We start from the raw sequence: 18,560 nt of genomic DNA, 5'->3' as shown, positions 1-18,560 counted from the left end.
TCCTTTGTATAAGGGGAAAAAGAGCTTGTTTTTCTAAATTATCAGCTAGCAAAACAGTCCATCCTCTTCCCACCTTCTCTTTCCCAAAACCATCAGGGTCCTCATAAGAAGTCTGAGGAGGAGGAGGAGGAGGAGGAGGAGGTGGAGTCAAAATGGCGGAGGAGGAGTAGCAGGCTGAGATGTTAGCAGGAGTTCAGCCAGAGAGTTATCAAAACATTCCCAACACCTACAAACCCAACATGAGATCGAAGAGAAGAAAAGCAGCAATTCTAGAAAACAGAAAATCTACCACTTTCTGAAAGGTAGGACCTGCAGAGAAGTGAATCCGAAGTAACAAGAAGATAGACTGTAGGGGAAGTGGTTGGCTCCCAGCAAGCAGCGGAGCAACGGAGCACAGAATCAGAACTTTTTTTTTTTTTTAAAGATTTTATTTATTTACTTGTCAGAGAGAAAGAGAGCAAGACCGAGCACAGGCAGACAGAGTGGCAGGCAGAGTCAGAGGGAGAAGCAGGCTCCCTGTGGAGCAAGGAGCCCGATGTGGGACTCGATCCCAAGACGCCGGGATCATGACCTGGGCCGAAGGCAGCTGCTCAACCAACTGAGCTACCCAGGCGTCCCCAGAATCAGAACTTTTACAAGTCTGCTCCATGAGGCACATCACTCCAGAGGCTAAGCAGGGGTGGAGCCCTCACGGGGAAAGCATGGTCACATAAGGATCAGGGGTTTCTGAGTGTAGCAGAGCTTACAGGTATTCGAACAGAGAAGCCGGCTACAGAGACAGAGCAGAGGAGTGAACTCTCAGCTCGGGGTTACCGTAAACTGTGATCCGTGGCCCAGTCATACCACTGCTCTTTGAGCATGGACCCCACAAGTGGCAGATCCGGGGAAACCACCCCCACCCCCGCCGAAGAGTGGCAGGGATCTGCTGGGTTTGGAGACTCCAAATGGGGCTATGTGCCAGAGACAAAAACACTCAGCCACAGGCCAGGGTTGGCTCAGAGTGCAGCCAGAGACCAGGGAGACAGGAGTGACTGAGCGCTTTTCTCTGAGGGAGCGCTGAGTGGGGCCCCAAGCTCTTGGCTCTCCCAGGCCAGAGATTGGGAGGCCACCATCTTCATTCCTGTCCTCCAGAGCTCTACAGAATGTGTTCAGGGAACAAAAGCTCCTGAGAGCAAACCAGAGCAGATTACTTAGCCCGGCCCCTGGCAAGGGTGGTGTAATTCCACCTCGGGCAAAGACACTTGAGAATCACTATCACAGGCCCCTCCCCCAGAAGATCAGCAAAAAAATCCAGACCAAGCTCCTTGATCAAGGAGAACAGTGGAATTCCAGAGGAAGGGAAAGCAAAGCATAGAATTCATGGCTTTCTCCCCATGATTCTTTAGTCTTACAAAGTTAATTAAATTTTTTAATTTTATTTTTTTTCTTATTCTAATTTTTTAAACTTTTACTCTTTCCTCTTTTAACGTTTTTTAACTAGTTTATCTAAAAATACCTTTCTGTTTTAAAAAATCTTCTTGAACCTTTATTATTATAGTTCTATTTTATCCTTCATTGTATCTAACTTCATCTTTTGTATACATACAGGGTAGGGTTTTTTCTTCTAAAAAATTTTGCAATACAACTTTTTTTTTTAAAGATTTTATTTATTTATTTATTTGACAGAGAGAAAGAGAGAGGCAGAGAGGCAGGCAGAGGCAGAGAGAGAAGCAGGCTCCCCACGAGCAAGGAGCCTGATGTGGGACTCGATCCCAGGACCCTGAGATCATGACCTGAGCTGAAGGCAGGAGCTTAACCCACTGAGCCACCCAGGCATCCCATGGGATACAACTTCTAATAGATCAAAATATATCCTAAATCTAGCACAGGGCTTGTTCTAGCACAGCCTGAGCAAATTCTTTCCACTTTCTTTTCCCAACCAACTTATCTTATCAACTCCTTTTTTTAGAATGTTTTTTCGGGGCACCTGGGTGGCTCAGTGGGTTAAGCCACTGTCTTCGGCTCAGGTCATGATCTCAGGGTCCTGGGATCGAGCCCCGCGTCGGGCTCTCTGCTCCGCAGGGAGCCTGCTTCCCTCTCTTTCTCTCTCCCTCTGCCTGCCTCTCTGCCTACTTGTGATCTCTGTCAAATAAATAAATAAAATCTTAAAAAAAAAAAAAAGAATGTTTTTTCAATTTTCATCTCTATAGTCATTTTCCATCCCTTCATCATGTTTACCCTTATTTTTGTATATATATATGTGTGTGTGTGTATGTGTTTCTTTCTTTAAAATTTTGGAGGGAGTTTCTTCTAAGAGATCAAAATACTCCCAAAAATCAAGAGGGTGGCTCTGTTCTATTCACCCGTCTAATATATATTTTTTCTTTTTCTTTCTGAACTACTTTAACCCCCTTTCTTCAACCCACAATGTGGGGTCTCTTCTGATTTGATTAACGCACATTGTACTGGGGTATCTGTCACCCTTTTAGTATTTTAATCTCTCATTCATATATTCTTATCTGGATAAAATAACAAAGCAGAAAAACTCAGCGCCCCCCCCCCCAAAAAAAAAAAAAAAACCCAAGAGGCAGTACCAAAGCCTAGGACCTAATCAATACGGACATTGGGCCATTGGTAATATGTCAGATCTAGAGTTCAGAATAACGACTGTCAAGGTGCTAGCTGGGCTCAAAAAAGTCATGGAAGATGTTAGAGAAACCCTTTCTGGAGAAATAAAAGAACTAAAAATCTAACCAAGCTGAAATCAAAAAAGCTATTAATGAGGTACAATCAAAACGGAGGCTCTTAGTGCTAGGATAAATGAGGCAGAAGAGAGAGTTAGTGATATAGAAGACCAAATGACAGAGAATAAAGAAGCTGAGCATAAGAGAGACAAACAACTGCTGGACGACGAGGGGAGAATTCAAGAGGTAAGTGATACCATAAGACGAAATAATATTAGAATAATTGGGATTCCAGAAGAAGAAAAGGGGGGGCAGAAGGTATATTGAAGCGAATTATTGTAGAGAATTTCCCTAATATGACAAAGGGAACAAGCATCGAAATCCAGGAGGTGCAGAGAAATCCCCTCAAAATCAGTAAAAATGGGCCCACATCCCGTCATCTAATAGTAAAACTTACAAGACTTAATGATAAAGAGAAAATCCTGAAAGCAGCCGGGGACAAGAAGTCTGTAACATACAATAAAAATATTAGATTGGCAGCAGACTTAGTTACAGAGACCTGGCAGGCCAGAAAGAACTGGCATGATATATTCAGAGCACTAAATGAGAAAAGTATGCAGCCAAGAATACTATATCCAGCTAGCCTATCACTGAAAATAGGAGAGATAAAAAGCTTCAGGACAAACAAAAACTGAAAGAGTTTGTAAATACCAAACAAGCTCTACAGGAAATACTGAAAGGGGTCGTCTAAGCAAAGACAGAGACTAAAAGTAGTAGACCAGAAAGGAACAGAGCCAATATACAGAAACAGGAAATTAAAGAAGAATTGAAAAAATTCATGGAAACAAATGATAATGAAAACACGACTGTTCAAAATCTGTGGGACAGAGCAAAGGTAGTCCTGAGAGGAAAATATATAGTGATGCAAGCCTTTCTCAAGAAAGAAGAAAGGTCTCAAATACACAACCTAACCCTACACCTAAAGGAGCTGGAGAAAGAACAACAATGAAAGCCTAAACCCAGCAGGAGAAGAGAAATAAAGATCAGAACAGACATGAATGAAATAGAAACCAAAAAATTAACAGAACAAATCAACGAAACTAGAAGCCAATTCTTTGAAAGAATTAGTAAGATTGATAAACCCCTGGCCAGACTTATCAAAAAGAAAAGAGAAAGGACCCAAATAAATAAAATCATGAATGAAAGAGGAGAGATCACAACCAACACCAAAGAGATACAATTTTAAGAACATACTATGAGCAACTACATGCCACCAAATTTGACAATCTGGAAGGAATGGATGCATTCCTAGAGACATGTAAACTACTACAACTGAACCAGGATGAAATAGAAAACCTGAACAGACCCATAACAATTAAGGAGATTGAAGCAGTCATCAAAAATGTCCCAACAAACAAGAGCCCAGGGCCAGACAGCTTCCCAGGGGAATTCTACCAAGCATTTAAAGAAGAATTAATTCCTATTCTCTGGAAACTTCTAAAAATCAGAAATGGAAGGAAAACTTCCAAACTCATTTTATGAGGCCAGCATTACCTTGATCCCAAAAAAGACAAAGTTGCCATCATAAAGGAGAATTACAGACCAATATCCTTGATGAACACACATGCGAAAATTTTCACCAAATACTAGCCAGCAATATCCAATAGTACATTAAAAGGATTATTCACCACGACCAAGTGGGATTTATTCCAGGGCTGCACGGTTGGTTCAACATCCGCAAATTAATCAGTATGATACAATGCATTAATAAAACAAAGAACAAGAACCCTATGATCTTCTCAATAGATGCTGAAAAAGTATTTGAAAAAGTACAGCATCCTTTCTTGATCAAAACTCTTCAAAAGTGTAGGGATAGAGGGTACATACCTCAATATGCTCAAAGCCATCTATGAAAAACCCACTGCGAATATCATTCTCAATGGAGGAAAAACTGAGAGCTTGGGGCGCCTGGGTGGCTCAGCGGGTTAAAGCCTCTGCTTTCGGCTCAGGTCATGATCGCAGGGTCCTGGGATCAAGCCCCCCATCAGGCTCTCTGCTCAGCGGGGAGCCTGCTTCCCTTCTTCTCTCTCTGCCTGCCTCTCTGCCTACTTCTGATCTCTGTCATATAAATAAATAAAATCTTTAAAAAAAAAAAAAAACAGAGCTTTTCTGCTAAGGTCAGGAACATGGCAAGGATGTCCACTATCACCACTACTATTCAACATAGTTCTATGAAGTCCTAGCCTCAGCAATCGGGCAATAAAAAAAAATGAAAGACATCCAAATTGGCAAAGAAGACACTCTTTGCAGATGATATGATACTTTATGTGGAAAACCCAAAAGACTCCACTCCAAAACTGCTAGAACTAATACAGGAATTCAGTAAAGTGTCACGCTATAAAATCAATGCACAGAAATCAGTTGCATTTCTATACACCAACAAGACAGAAGAAACAGAAATTAAGAGTCAATCCCATTTACAACTGCACACAAAACCATGAGATATCTAGGAATAAATCCTCTTTGGTTTACAACTGCACACAAAACCATGAGATATCTAGGAATAAATCTAACCAAAGAGGCAAAGAATCTGTATTCAGAAAACTTATAAAGTACTCATGAAAGAAACTGAGGAAGACACAAAGAAATGGAAAAATGTTCCATGCTCATGGATTGGAAGAATAAATATTGTGAAAATGTCTATGCTACCTAAAGCCATCTACACGTTTAAAAACGTAATCCCTATCAAAATACCATCAAGTTTTTTCAAAGAAATGGAACAAATAATCCTAAAATCTATATGGAACCAGAAAAGACCCTTAATATCCAGAGGAATGTTGAAAAAGAAAGCCAAAGTTGGTGGTATCACAATTCCAGACTTCAAGCTCTATTACAAGGCTGTAATCATCAAGACAGTACAGTACTGGCATAATATTACAAGGCTGTAATCATCAAGACAGTACGGTACTGGCATAAAAATAGACACATAGATCAATGGAACAGAATAGAGAGCCCAGAAATGACTCTCAACTCCATGATCAACTGATCTTTGACAAAGCAGGATAGAATGTGTCTCTTCAACAAATGGTGTTGGGAAAATTGGACAACCACATGCAGAAGAATGAAACTGGACCATTTCCTTACACCACACACAAAAATTTGAGACTCAAAATGGATAAAAAACCTCAATGTGAGACAGGAATCCATTAAAATCCTTGAAAACAGGCAGCAACCTCTTCGACCTCAGCTGCAGCAACTTCTTCCTAGAAAAAACACCAAACGGAAGGGAAGCAAGGGCAAAAATGAACCATTGGGACTTCATCAAGATCAAAACTTTTGCACAGCAAAGGAAACAGTCAACAAAACCAAAAAACAACTGACAGAATGGGAGAAGATATTCGCAAGTGACGTATCAGATAAAGGGCTAGTATCCAAAATCTATAAAGAACTTATCAAACTCAATACCCAAAGAACAAATAATCCAATCAAAAAATGGGAAGAGGACATGAACAGACATTTCTACAAAGAAGAAAACCAGATGGCCAACAGACACATGAAAAAGTGCTCCACATCACTCGGCATCAGGGAAATACAAATCAAAACCACAATGAGATACCACCTCATGCCAGTCATAATGGCTAAAATTAACCAGTCAGGAAACGACAGATGCTTGTAAGGATGAGGAGAAAGGGGAGCCCTCCTACACTGTTGGTGGGAATGCAAGCTGGTGCAGGAACTCTAGAAAACAGCAAAAGCTGAAAATAGAGCTACCCTACCACCCAGCAATCACACTACTAGATATTTACCCTAAAGATACAAATGTAATGACCCGAAGGGGCATGTGCACACAAATGTTTATAGCAGCAATGTCCACAATAGTCAAACTATGGAAAGAACCTAGATGTCCATCAAAAGATGAATGGATAAATAAGATGTGGAGTACACACACACAGGAATACTATGCAGCCATCAAAAGAAATGAAATGCTGCCATTTGCAAGACATGGATGGAACTAAAGGGTATATGCTGAGCAACAGAAGTCAATCAGAGAAAGACAATTATGATCTCCCTGATATGAGGAATTTGAGAGGCTAAGTGGGGGTTTTGGGGGGTAGGGAAGAAAAAAATGAAACAAGATGGGATCGGGAGTGAGACAAACCATAAAAGACTCTTAATCTCACAAAACAAACTGAGGGTTGATGGGGGGCAGGGGGTATGGAGAGGGTGGTTAGGTTATGGACACTGGGGATGTGCTATGGTGAGTGCTGCAAAGTGTGTAAGCTTGACTATTCAGACCTGTATCCCTGGGGCAAATAATACATTACATGTTAATAAAAAGTTTAAAAGAAGAACAGCTAAAATAAAAAATAGTAATAAAATAAAAACAAATATTCTGCAGAGCAAAGGAACCATCAACAAAATGAAAAGTCAACCTTTAGAGAAACTTGTAAATCATATACAGACAGTTCCTGACATCCAATGATTTGACTTTGAATTTTTCAGCTTTCCAATGGTGCAAAAGCAACACACAGTCAGCAGAAACCATACTTTGAATTTAAATTTTTATTTTTTTTCCCCTAGGATAGCGTTCTTCAGAAAAAATTGGGAAATAGGAGAAAAACTTTTAAAATGAATGAAATTCAACCATAATACCACCAACAACCTCAGCTAACATCATTATTTGTTTCCTTCCAGGCAAATATTCTTAAATATTTTATATCTAATTCCCAACCCAGAAAATGGTTCCTGATCTTTACTAATAGGGTGTATGCTCTCAGGATTTATTATCAAGACAAGTGTCAGCTTCTAATACCAAAGGAACATATAAGGGGGTTCCTGGGTGGCTCAGTGGGTTAAAGCCTCTGCCTTTGGCTCAGGTCACCATCCCAGAGTCCTGGAATAGAGCCCCGCTTCCGGCTCTCTGTTCAGCAAGGAGCCTGCTTCCTCCCCTCTCTCTCTTCTCTGCCTGCCTCTCTGCCTACTTGTGATCTCTGTCAAATAAATAAATTTAATTTATTTTAAAAAAGGAACACATAAAGCAATCAGCATTGTACATCAAGCAAACCTAAAACAAAGATTTTAGTCTTTGCATTTCTTACCTGGCTATTTTCTTCATCCTCAAATACAAAATCTTGCTGCATAACTTCATTGTCTAAATTAGTACTAGCCACAGGTTCTGAACAGTCTCTGTTACTTTCACTGGCATTAATAATATCATCAGCAATATCAACCCTAGTAATGAAGATTAAAAAACCGGATCAGGCCATATGTTAAATATGTAATGCCTTTTAAATAAATAAGTATCAATAAGGATCTGAAACTTTCACTTGTTAAAGAAAATGTGTCATTTTCATAAAACTTCACTTTCTTTATTTTGCCAAATTACATTATTAAACACACTCAGTTTATCTTTGTCTCTTTAGGAATTCAAACTAGTTTGTTTGTTATTCTCTCTGAAAATTTTCAAAAACAAATGAATGGCTGAAAGAATAATTGATGTGTCAAAATAATTTCCCTTACAAATGCATACTCTCAATTATAATGAATGTTCCAATTAAAATACAAGTCTAGCACTAGACATGATAATGTCCAACACCTTATTAAGCATGATAGGAACAGCTTCCTACTTCAGATTTTTCATGTTACATAATGATAATGAACTATTCCAATTAAAATATAAGTCTAGCACTAGACGTGATAATGTCCAACACCTTATTAATAAGCATGATAGGCACAGCTTCCTACTTTAGATTTTTCATGTTACATAATTCAGAATATGCAAAATACTGCAGCAGGCTTTTGTTTACAGAGACAATACCACCATCAATGAAGGAACATGAGTTACTTTCTCAGAGATAAAAATAAGATTGAGCATGGGCATGGGTTTCAGGATCTCTAGCTAAGCTAAAGACAAACACCAAGGAATCTATGTATATTAATTATAACCTTTGAAACAGTTCTCCACAATTTCCAACTTCTAGTTACATTATTTTTTTTTCAGATGCTGCTTTTTTCCTTCATATTCAGCCCAAATAGTCCCTATGTTAACCCAGTTTTATCAGTTCTAATCATGCCTGCAAAGCACTACAAATCAGCCATAGAGCTGCACAGGCTAGTGGTGCCATCTATCTATTCAGATACACAGCACACATGCAGCTGTACAATATGGTATTCCTAAAATAAACATATTGCAACCACTAGTTTCCAGATCCATTCATTTTTTCAGCTTCAGTTCATATTTAATAGCTATTCTAGTGTACTACACAAACTTGGCCTTTAAAAAAAAAAATCTAGGGTGCCTGGGTGGCTCAGTGGGTTGAGCCGCTGCCTTCGGCTCGGGTCATGATCTCAGGGTTTTGGGATCGAGTCCCGCATCGGGCTCTCTGCTCAGCGGGGGGCCTGCTTCCCTTCCTCTCTCTCTGTGATCTCTTCCCTTCCTCTCTCCTACTGTGATCTCTCTCTGTCAAATAAATAAATAAAATCTTAAAAAAAAAAAAAAATTTAACTCCTCAAAAAAAAAAAAAAAAAAACAAAAGAAAAGAAAGGAAAAAACACTTTACATAATAATCTTTTTTTTAAACCTCCTATGAATCCTCCAAACTTAGATCCTTCTTTCTCATCTGTCCTCCAAATAAAATCTGTTAAACTAAATACTATAAAATCACTGTATTATGGTCTCAAAGAAAGGCACCCATATATCCCTCAAGTGCAGAGCTGAGGTAACAGGAAAGGAGATAAGGCCTTTCATCCACTTAAACGTAACAAGTCAGATGAAGAGTGGAAGAAAATCACAAATCACAGAGCACACACAGGTACTTTAAATTAATACAAAATTCGACTATTAACAGCTAAACTATTAAAAAAAAAAGTATGTAGGGAGGGCAGCAGGGTAGTAGCTGGCATAAAATTTAATAGCAAAGGATGATTCTGTTCACGTTTCACTCAATGAGTAAATGCAACATGAGTGATGCCAATCTGTTTTCCCTGCACCTAGCTGTCTAGACCATTTCATGTCTCTCATGGTTTGAGCACACAGTATGAGTCTCATTTTTCTAATGTTATTCTTCATACAACATACTGAGGTAAGCTCACTACTTCAACTGATGTTCAGGGAGGAAAACCTGGCAGTACTGGATTTAATGTCTACTACTGTAATGGATAATTTAGATTTTCAATGTTAAGTGAATATATGCAATATATATACAAAGTCACTTTCCACACACACTTTCAGAAATCCCCGGGATCCCATTATTTAAGTAAATTATGGTTTTTAAAAGATAAAACAATTATAACAATTTTATATTTCTAAAAAATAATAGTGAAACATTATAAAAAGTTTCTTACTGGTTATTAGATCCTTCCCCATCACAATTAAAACTTTCTGCTTCATTATTACACACCAGACTCTGCTGTTGTAAATTCTTAAGATCATGATCTATGCTGCTCTGCAGATCAAAAAGGTGCTGTTCCACAGCTGCTCTAATTGTTCTTTCTAAAATGCTATAAAACAGAACACATGTTAGTGAGAAGTAGTCACCCTAACTGCGTATTTCACCACATAATTACAAATGTTAAAACGTGAGTAATAAAACAAATTATCAGGGCATTTAAATGGGTAAACCAGAGTAAAAAAAAGAAAGCCATAAAAGAAATACATGATAATGGATTAAATTTTTAAAAGAAATTATCATACAAATCAACCATATCACTATTACTACTAAGGTGGGAAAGATCAGTTGTCCCAGTAATTCGTTCCTTGCTCCTTACAGAAAAACCATTTAAACAGATTTTTTAAAGCTACATGTATAAAGCAAAATACTTTGTCAACATTCAGCTAAATCAAAGAAACTCTAGGGGTCCTGTCAACATTTGTTACATGAAGTTTACTTCTCAAAGAAAACTTAATAAAAAAAGATCTATGACATTTCTCAATCATTTCAGAAGACCAAAAAAATCATCTGAAGAAAGTTCAATCTTTATTTCATATATTAGGCAATGCATTCCTTCTTCATTTGTTCCTACTGCAGTACATAAAAATATTAACTAGTTTCACTCCCTTATGTACAATTCTTCCCCTAAGGTAAGCACAATAAATTCACAATTTTTAAACATGTTTTTATTTAATAAATACATGACTTTGATTTCTACAGTGAAGTAATATTTTTAAACTAAAAAAAAATGGTCTTCTACAAGTATATTACTTACTCTGCAGAGGCTGGTAAGATGCTGATGGGAGATAAATGGGCACTGTAATCAAAGAAAGACATTAGGTATAAAACTTTTCAGTACTAAGTAACTACAAAAAGTGTTGAAAACTGCCACAGTTGCACTACCTTGACATAATCAGGGGAACAAACACCAAGTTTTAGGTTCGTATCTGGCAGAGTAGGATTCTAATTTTCTAAAACATTTATTTTTGGGGGGCGCCTGGGTGGCTCAGTGGGTTAAGCGTCTGCCTTCGGCTCAGGTCACGATCCCAGGGTCCTGGGATCGAGCCCCACATCAGGCTCTCTGCTCAGTGGGGAGCCTGCTTCCTCCTCTCTCTCTGACTGCCTCTCTGCCTACTTGTGATCTATCTGTCAAGTGAATAATAAAATCTTTAAAAAAAAATAAAATAAAAATAAAAAATTTAAAAAATAAATAAAAATAAAAATAAAAAATAAAAAATTTATTTTGGGGGATGCCCGGGTGGCTCAGTTGGTCAAGCAACTGCCTTCGGCTCAGGTTATCATCCTGGAGTCTTGGGATTGAGTCCCGTTATGAGGCTCCCTGCTTGGTAGGGAGTCTGCTTCTCCCTCTGATCCTCCTCCCTCTCACACTCTGTCTCTCTCATTCTCTCTCTCAAATGAATAAATAAAATCTTTTTTAAAAAATTATTTTTCACACAAAAAAAATATAAACATACCCGTGTGTGTGTGGGTTGCCAACTACTTCATTTGGTGCTCACTTGGAGAAACACTGACCTATATTCCAGGGCTCAAGGGAAAATGTAGACTATTACCCTCAACAAAACAACCTCATCTAGGATAGTATAAGGGCTCAATGCATACTCTGTATTCCTTCCCAGAAGTAAAAGCAATATGCTACTACTCAAGTTACAAAAAAGGCAAAATCGATACTAAAATCATACTACTTCATTCACTGTACCATTAATAGGCCTTCCTTAGCAAATTCTGCACCACGGTATCTACTTATAACTATGAAAATATAGATAACATTCTCATTTTTACCAGAGTTAAAAGTTTAACTGAAACCCACAATAAGATGTGGATACCACTAAAATGTTTAAAAGTAAAATCAAAGTGCTGGTAAGATAGGGATGTGAAGCAACTAGAACTTTCCTATACTGACGCTGGAAATTTAAAATGTCCCAATCACTTTGGAAACCAGTTTAGCACTTCCCTAAAAAACCTAGCAAATAAGTCAGCGATTGTACTCCTGGGTATTTACTCAAAAGAAGTGAAAGCGTAATTCCACTGGAAGACTTGCACAAACACAGAGGCTTTATTCACAACAGCCAAACAAAGGTATCAATCCAAACAGGTGAAAGCAGACACAAGGTGTGGGACATCCCTTACAATAGAATACGCTCAGTATTTTTTTAAATAAAAGGCGCAAAGAGGCGCCTGGGTGGCTCAGTTGCTTAAGCAGGGTACTGGATCATGCCCCACAACGGGCCCTTATCAGCCAAGAGCCTGCCTCTCCCTCTCCCTCTGCTGTTCCCTGTGCTTGTGCTCTGTCAAATAAATAAACAAAATTTTAAAAATAAATAAATATTTTTAAAATAAATGGCTCAAACATCTGAAACATGCAACAACATGCATCTCAAACTTATGCCAAGCAGAGATGCCAGACACAAAAGACTACCTACTGTAGGAGATTCCATTTACATGAAATTGTAAAACAGGCTAAACTTATCTATACAATGACAGAAAGCAGATCACTGGCAGTCTGGGGCCCAACTGTTGGGTGATGGAAATAGTCTGTCTTGACTGTGGTTTTTTTTTTTTTTTTTTTTTAACTTGACAGATATCACAAGTAGGCAGAGAGGCACGCAGAGAGAAGTGGGTGAAGCAGGCTCCCCTCTGAGCAGAGAGCCCAATGCGGGGCTCGATCCCAGGACCCTGGGATCATGACCCAAGCTGAAGGCAGAGGCTTTAACCCCACTTCTGGGGCACCTGGGTGGCACAGTGGTTCAGCCTCTGCCTTCGGCTCAGGTCATGGTCTCAGGGTCCCGGGATCAAGTCCCACATCAGGCTCTCTGCTCAGCAGGGAGCCTGCTTCCCCCTCTCCCTCTGCCTGCCTCTCTACCTACTTGTGATCTCTGTCAAATAAAAAAAAGAAAAACAGTTGCTGACAAATTTAAGGTCAAATTACTTACATACTACATAGACAGATGCCATAAAGACCATGTTTATGCTAACTGTTTTCACTAAACCCCCCTGGAAGAAGACAGACTAAGAGAACCAACAATAAATTACAAGGGTCATGCATATTTTAAAGTCCTCAGTCAAGTATAATGTTTAAAGTTTATAGTCATTCTCTGACCTTTTCTCCCTTCTGTTAATTCTACTTTTAATTCTGCCTACCATCACATAATCTTCTTGAGAACATTACATAAAATCAATCTTGCAGCCATTTATTCCAATTGTAAGATTTTGTAATTCAAATACAGTAATCATAGGGAAATTCTATTATTTCAATCTCCCAATGACAACTATTTGATGTTACAAGTAACACTTCAGTAACAGTACTGCAAGTCTGCTTCAATTAAATCTGATACAGATCATTTTACGTGTGCAACAGAGCTCTGCAAGCCATTATGAATCCAATGCATCTTCCAACAAATAACAGCAGATAGAGAGACTTCAAACACCATGAAGGATGGTGATGGGCTTATAAAAACTGCTGAGCAATTATTAGAGCTGTAGTCTAAATGGAAGCAGGCTGCAACATGAGGTCACTACTGACAAGGAAAGACCTCATCCAGAAACCGCAAATTTCTTCCCAAGTCTGCGCAACTTTGCAGGACACAGGAAAAGGGCATGAAATTTTGAATATGGGTAGAACTTCTATAAGAATGTAACTTTTATAAGAATATTTCAGCCTAATCCAATTTAAAGCAGAAAAACCAATCTGTTTGTTTTCATTAGTCATACTATACTATTCAAGGATATGTTATGAAACTATACTATTCAAGAATAAGTTATGAAACTGATAAAACAGATGTATAATAGGTACAGTACCACAACTGTTCATTTATTTTCCATATTTGGAAAAACTCTAGTGTTAAATTTTTCTAATCTAAAGTTTGGATGATTTCCATATAATTTATGCCAAAACCACACCAAAATTATCATCTTAAAAAAATGGTAATTTCAAAAAGCAAATTTATGTAAAAAACAAACAAACAAAAATCACATATCTCTTTCAAGCCAAAAGCAAAAACCCTTTCTTCACTTTCCCCAACAACTTGGGAATATCCTCTACCTATGACAAGAATAAAAAGAAAGAAATTCCTTACTATTTCTGTCAGTTAAGTTGTAACAACTACAAGTCTTTAAAATATTAAATGCAGGCAACCCTCTTGGGGCCCCCTCCTCTTTGGAAGTTTTGTATTCTATCAATCAATAAACTTTGCTTTGCTGACCACCAAAAAAATAATAATAATAAAAATATTAAATACATCATTTATAGGGCATGGGGAAGAGAAGAGAAACTATCAATATGTATTATGCTCTGGTACTTTAAAGGAAATTTCACTTTAATAAACCTTTCTTATGAACCAGAGCATAAATTCTACTCTTTTCCACCCAATGTATCTGATACTTCACCAAAATACATTCTCTTTCACTTAAGTGGAACCCAACTAATGAAAACACGGTGAATTGATAAAAATCTGCCAAATGAATATTCTGCAAACTATCTGATTCAATGGATGGAAGAAAAGGGAAAGAGTTATGACTACTTTTTTCACCCATCTGTAGTCCAGTAAAGGCGCATTTCCTTAGCAATAAGGCATCCACAGAATGAAGTTGGAGAGACTAATCTCAAAACCCTAAAGTCAGAGCTCTTCCTCAATCACTACATCATCTTTTCTGTATCAAAAAGAACCACCAGTAACCAATGAACTCACAAAAATGAAGTCCTACCAGGGTGCCTGGGTGGCTCAGTTTATTAAGCGTCTGCCTTCCACTCAGGTTATGATCTCTGGATCCTGGGATGGAGCCCCGCATAAGGATTCCTGCTCAGTGGGGAGTCTGCCTCTCATTCACATTCTCTCTCTCTCTCTCCCTCTGCCCCACCCAACTGCTCCTTCTCTCTCCCAAATAAAATCTTTAAAAAAAAAAAAAAAGAAGAAGAAGCCCACCACAGCCCATAAAAAAATATTGAAATTTCCATTTCTAAATCCCAAGTTTTAGCAAGGCATTAAAAGCACAACTGTAGGGATGTCTGGAGGACTCCGTCAGTTAACTATCCCACTTTTGATTTCAGCTCAGGTGATGATCTTGGGGCCATGGGGTCATGGGATTAAGCCCCAAGTCAGGTTCCTCTGGGTGTGGAACTTGCTAGAGATTCTCTCTCCCTTTGCTCCCCAATCCACAACTCACACATGCACATCTGTGCATGCTCTCTTTCTCTCTCAAAAAAAAGTGGGGGGAGGGACAACTATAAATGAAGTCTATAATAATGCCAATTAACTTTTTGCTATGTACTTCTGTAAACATGAGCATAAATTAAAATCTGCCTAAACCTGAAGCTTACGTAAAAGATTATGAGGCAAAAATTTAAAAAAAAAAAAAAAAAGTTAAGAACTTATTCAGAACTCTCCCACCTGTCTTTAAATATTTTACAGGTAGGGGTGCTTGGAGCGCCTGGGTGGCTCTGTGGGTTAAAGCCTCTGCCTTTGGCTCAGGTCATGATCTCAGGGTCCTGGGATCGAGCCCCACATCAGGCTCTCTGCTCAGCAGGGAGCCTGCCTCCCCCTCTCTTTCTGCCTGCCTTTCTGCCTACTTGTGATCTCTATCAAATAAATAAAATCTTAAAAAAAAAAAATTTAGGGGATCCTGGGTGGCTTAGTGGGTTAGAGCCTCTCCTGTCCACTTGGGTCATGATCCCAGGGTCCTGAGATCAAGTTCCACACTGGGCTCCCTGGTTAGCAGAGATTCTGCCTGTCCCTCTTCCATCTACCCCTCCCCCCACTTCATGCTTTCTCTCTCTAATTAATAATAAATAATAAAATAATCTTTTTAAAAATCTTTTAAAAAATGTTTTTTAAAAGTAAAAATTCCCCTAAAATCTGTATAGTTAAATAGCAAAGCTAAATAACAGATAAATAGTGCTCGCTTCGGCAGCACATATACTAAATAACAGATAAATATGTGGATAGAAAGCACATTTTATGCTTTCTAAAGGCACTTTGAAACTGATCTTGAGATTTCCATGGACCTCATGGATAAGACTGATGCTTTTTGTGTACCCTAAGCTACTTAAACCTAAACCCCACCATTTTTTCCTCTCTGCTGTCAGGTAAACTGTTACAAAATACGACTAACAGCAAACAATACAAAGAAATAACAGATGTTGGGGTGCCTCAATGGCTCAGTCGGTTAAATATCTGCCTTTGGCTCAGGTCAGGATCTCAGGATCCTGGGATCGAGACCTTCATTGGGGTTCCCTGCTCAATGGGGAGCCCGCTTCTCCCTCTTCCTCTGCCCCTCACTTGTGCACAGGCAAGTGTACTCTTTCTCTCTCAAACAAAATCTTAAGAGAGAAAAAAAGAAAGAAATGAAAAGAGACGGAGAGGAGGAAGAATGAATGAACAGAACAATCAACACCACTGCTACACATTTAAACCACCAGTTGTCAAAGGATGGTCTGTGAACCAAAAGACCAAAGCTATTTTCATAGTATTTGCCTTTTTCACTGTGCTGACATTTGCATGATGCTACAAAATCAATGGCCAAAAAAATGCTGAGGTCTTAGCATAAATTCAGGTAAATCGTATAAGACTGTACCATGGCCACTGCATTCTTTGCCACCACCTACTTGTAATTTTTTTTAATAGAAGACTAGTCCTTGATGAAGAAGCAGTAAAAATTATTAGTTTTATCTCAGCTCTGAGTACACTTCATTTAATATTTGGTGTCACAAAATGGGAAGCACACATAAAACACTTCTGCCGCATAATGCAGTTCAATGCCTATCTTGTCTGAATTGTGAGCTCAAGTTTTATCACAGAACACCATTTTCAGTCAAGAAATAGGCTGACAAACTATGGTTATTCCAACCTGAATATGTGGCAGACATCTTCTCAAAAATGGGTAAGACTGAGACTTCAAGAAAAGCAAGTAACAGTACTGATAAAATTTGAGTGGGTTAAGCCTCTGCCTTTGGCTCAGGTCATGATCCCAGGGTCCTGGGATCGAGCCCCACATCGGGCTTTCCGCTCTGCAGGTAGCCTGCTTCCTCCTCTCTCTCTGCCTGCCTCTCTGCCTACTTGTGATCTCTGTCAGATAAATAAAGAAAAAATCTTTAAAAAAAAAATTTGAGTTTTCAGCAAAAATCTGAATTGTGGAAAACCTTTATTTTTACCATGAACTCATTAATGTCCCAGTACTTAAAAGACACTTTTGATATAATCAATGGTCATATTCAAGAATGTGAACTGTTGATATTATGTAACAAAATGTATCATCATTTGGAAGAGTTGAATTAACTCCCTTAAGCTGCATTTTCTAAATGCCCAACATACCAAAAGTTACAAAATCAAGCATAAATAAAATAATCACAGCACAAGACAGACCAAAAGATCAGAGCTGAAAAAAAACACAGATATGGTTTCAAGTTTCATAATACAAATACCTTTGAAGAAGCTGCTACTCAATGTTTTGGTCTATTATCAAAGAAGAATGGACACACAATTACCTGAAAAGGCTACGAATATTCTATTTCTAACTACATACTGGTGTGATGGCAAATTTTCTTCACATACTTTAACCAAAATAACAAACACAAGAAATGCAATATAGAGGAAAATGCAAGAATTCAGCAGTCATCTACTAAGCCAGACATTAAAGACACTTATATCTGTAAAAATAGAAAACAAGCCACTAAAAAATTTTTCACTAAAAAGATTTTTGGAGATTCTGGAAAACACAGTTACATTTTAAAATTTTACATTAAGGGGGCACTTGCGTGCCTCACATGGTTAAGGTCTGCCTTCAGCTCAGGTCGTGATCTCCAGGTCCTGGGACTAAGACCCATGTCCAGCTCCCAACTCAGCAGGGAGTCTCCTTCTCCCTCTCCCTCGCTTCTACCCCTGCTTGTGCTCTGTCTCTATCTCAAATGAATAAATAAAATTTTTAAAAAATAAAAATAAAAAATAAAAATTTTACATTAACATGTAATAGGTTTATTGCTACTTTATAAATATATATAAATTTATCAGTTTTAATTCCTAATATAGTTAATACCAATAATTACAACCAACGAAAAGAAAAGTTCTTCGGGTCCTAAATAATTTTTAAGTGTGTTAGGGGGTTATAAGATCAAGTCTGAGAACTGCTGATCTAAAACTAACAAAGGAGGAGGAATTTATCAGTCAAAAAACTATTAGGTAGGGCGCCTGGGTGGCTCAGTGGGTTAGGCCGCTGCCTTCGGCTCAGGTCATGATCTCAGGGTCCTGGGATCGAGGCCCGCATCGGGCTCTCTGCTCAGCAGGGAGCCTGCTTCCTCCTCTCTCTCTGCCTGCCTCTCTGCCTGCTTGTGATTTCTCTCTGTCAAATAAATAAATAAAATCTTTAAAAAAAAAAAAAACAAAAAAAACAAAAAACTATTAGGTAAAACAAAGAAAAAAAAACACATAAAAACAAAAACCTCTTAAGTCATAAATAG

The 18,560-nt window shown here is 38.4% G+C and overlaps 1 protein-coding gene across 11 annotated transcripts in view; it reads right to left on the bottom strand.

Moving 5' to 3' along the window:
* Positions 1 to 18,560, bottom strand: part of FAM13B (family with sequence similarity 13 member B) — a 71,980-nt gene that overhangs the window by 24,777 nt on the left and 28,643 nt on the right. For all 11 annotated transcript variants that reach the window (XM_045075467.1, XM_045075463.1, XM_045075462.1 and 8 more), the window contains 3 exons: positions 10,869 to 10,910; positions 10,008 to 10,163; positions 7,763 to 7,895 (listed from right to left, as the gene is read on the bottom strand). In XM_045075467.1, the coding sequence (XP_044931402.1) occupies positions 7,763 to 7,895; positions 10,008 to 10,163; positions 10,869 to 10,910 (331 nt within the window). The remainder of the gene's footprint in view (positions 1 to 7,762; positions 7,896 to 10,007; positions 10,164 to 10,868; positions 10,911 to 18,560) is intronic.

Source organism: Mustela putorius, unplaced genomic scaffold, assembly GCF_011764305.1.
Source record: "Mustela putorius furo isolate JIRA1106 unplaced genomic scaffold, ASM1176430v1.1 tig00000145_pilon_pilon_pilon, whole genome shotgun sequence".
Classification (NCBI taxonomy): Eukaryota; Metazoa; Chordata; class Mammalia; order Carnivora; family Mustelidae; genus Mustela; species Mustela putorius.
Note: the sequence above shows the minus strand (reverse complement) of the source record. Positions and strands in the feature narration are given on the sequence as shown.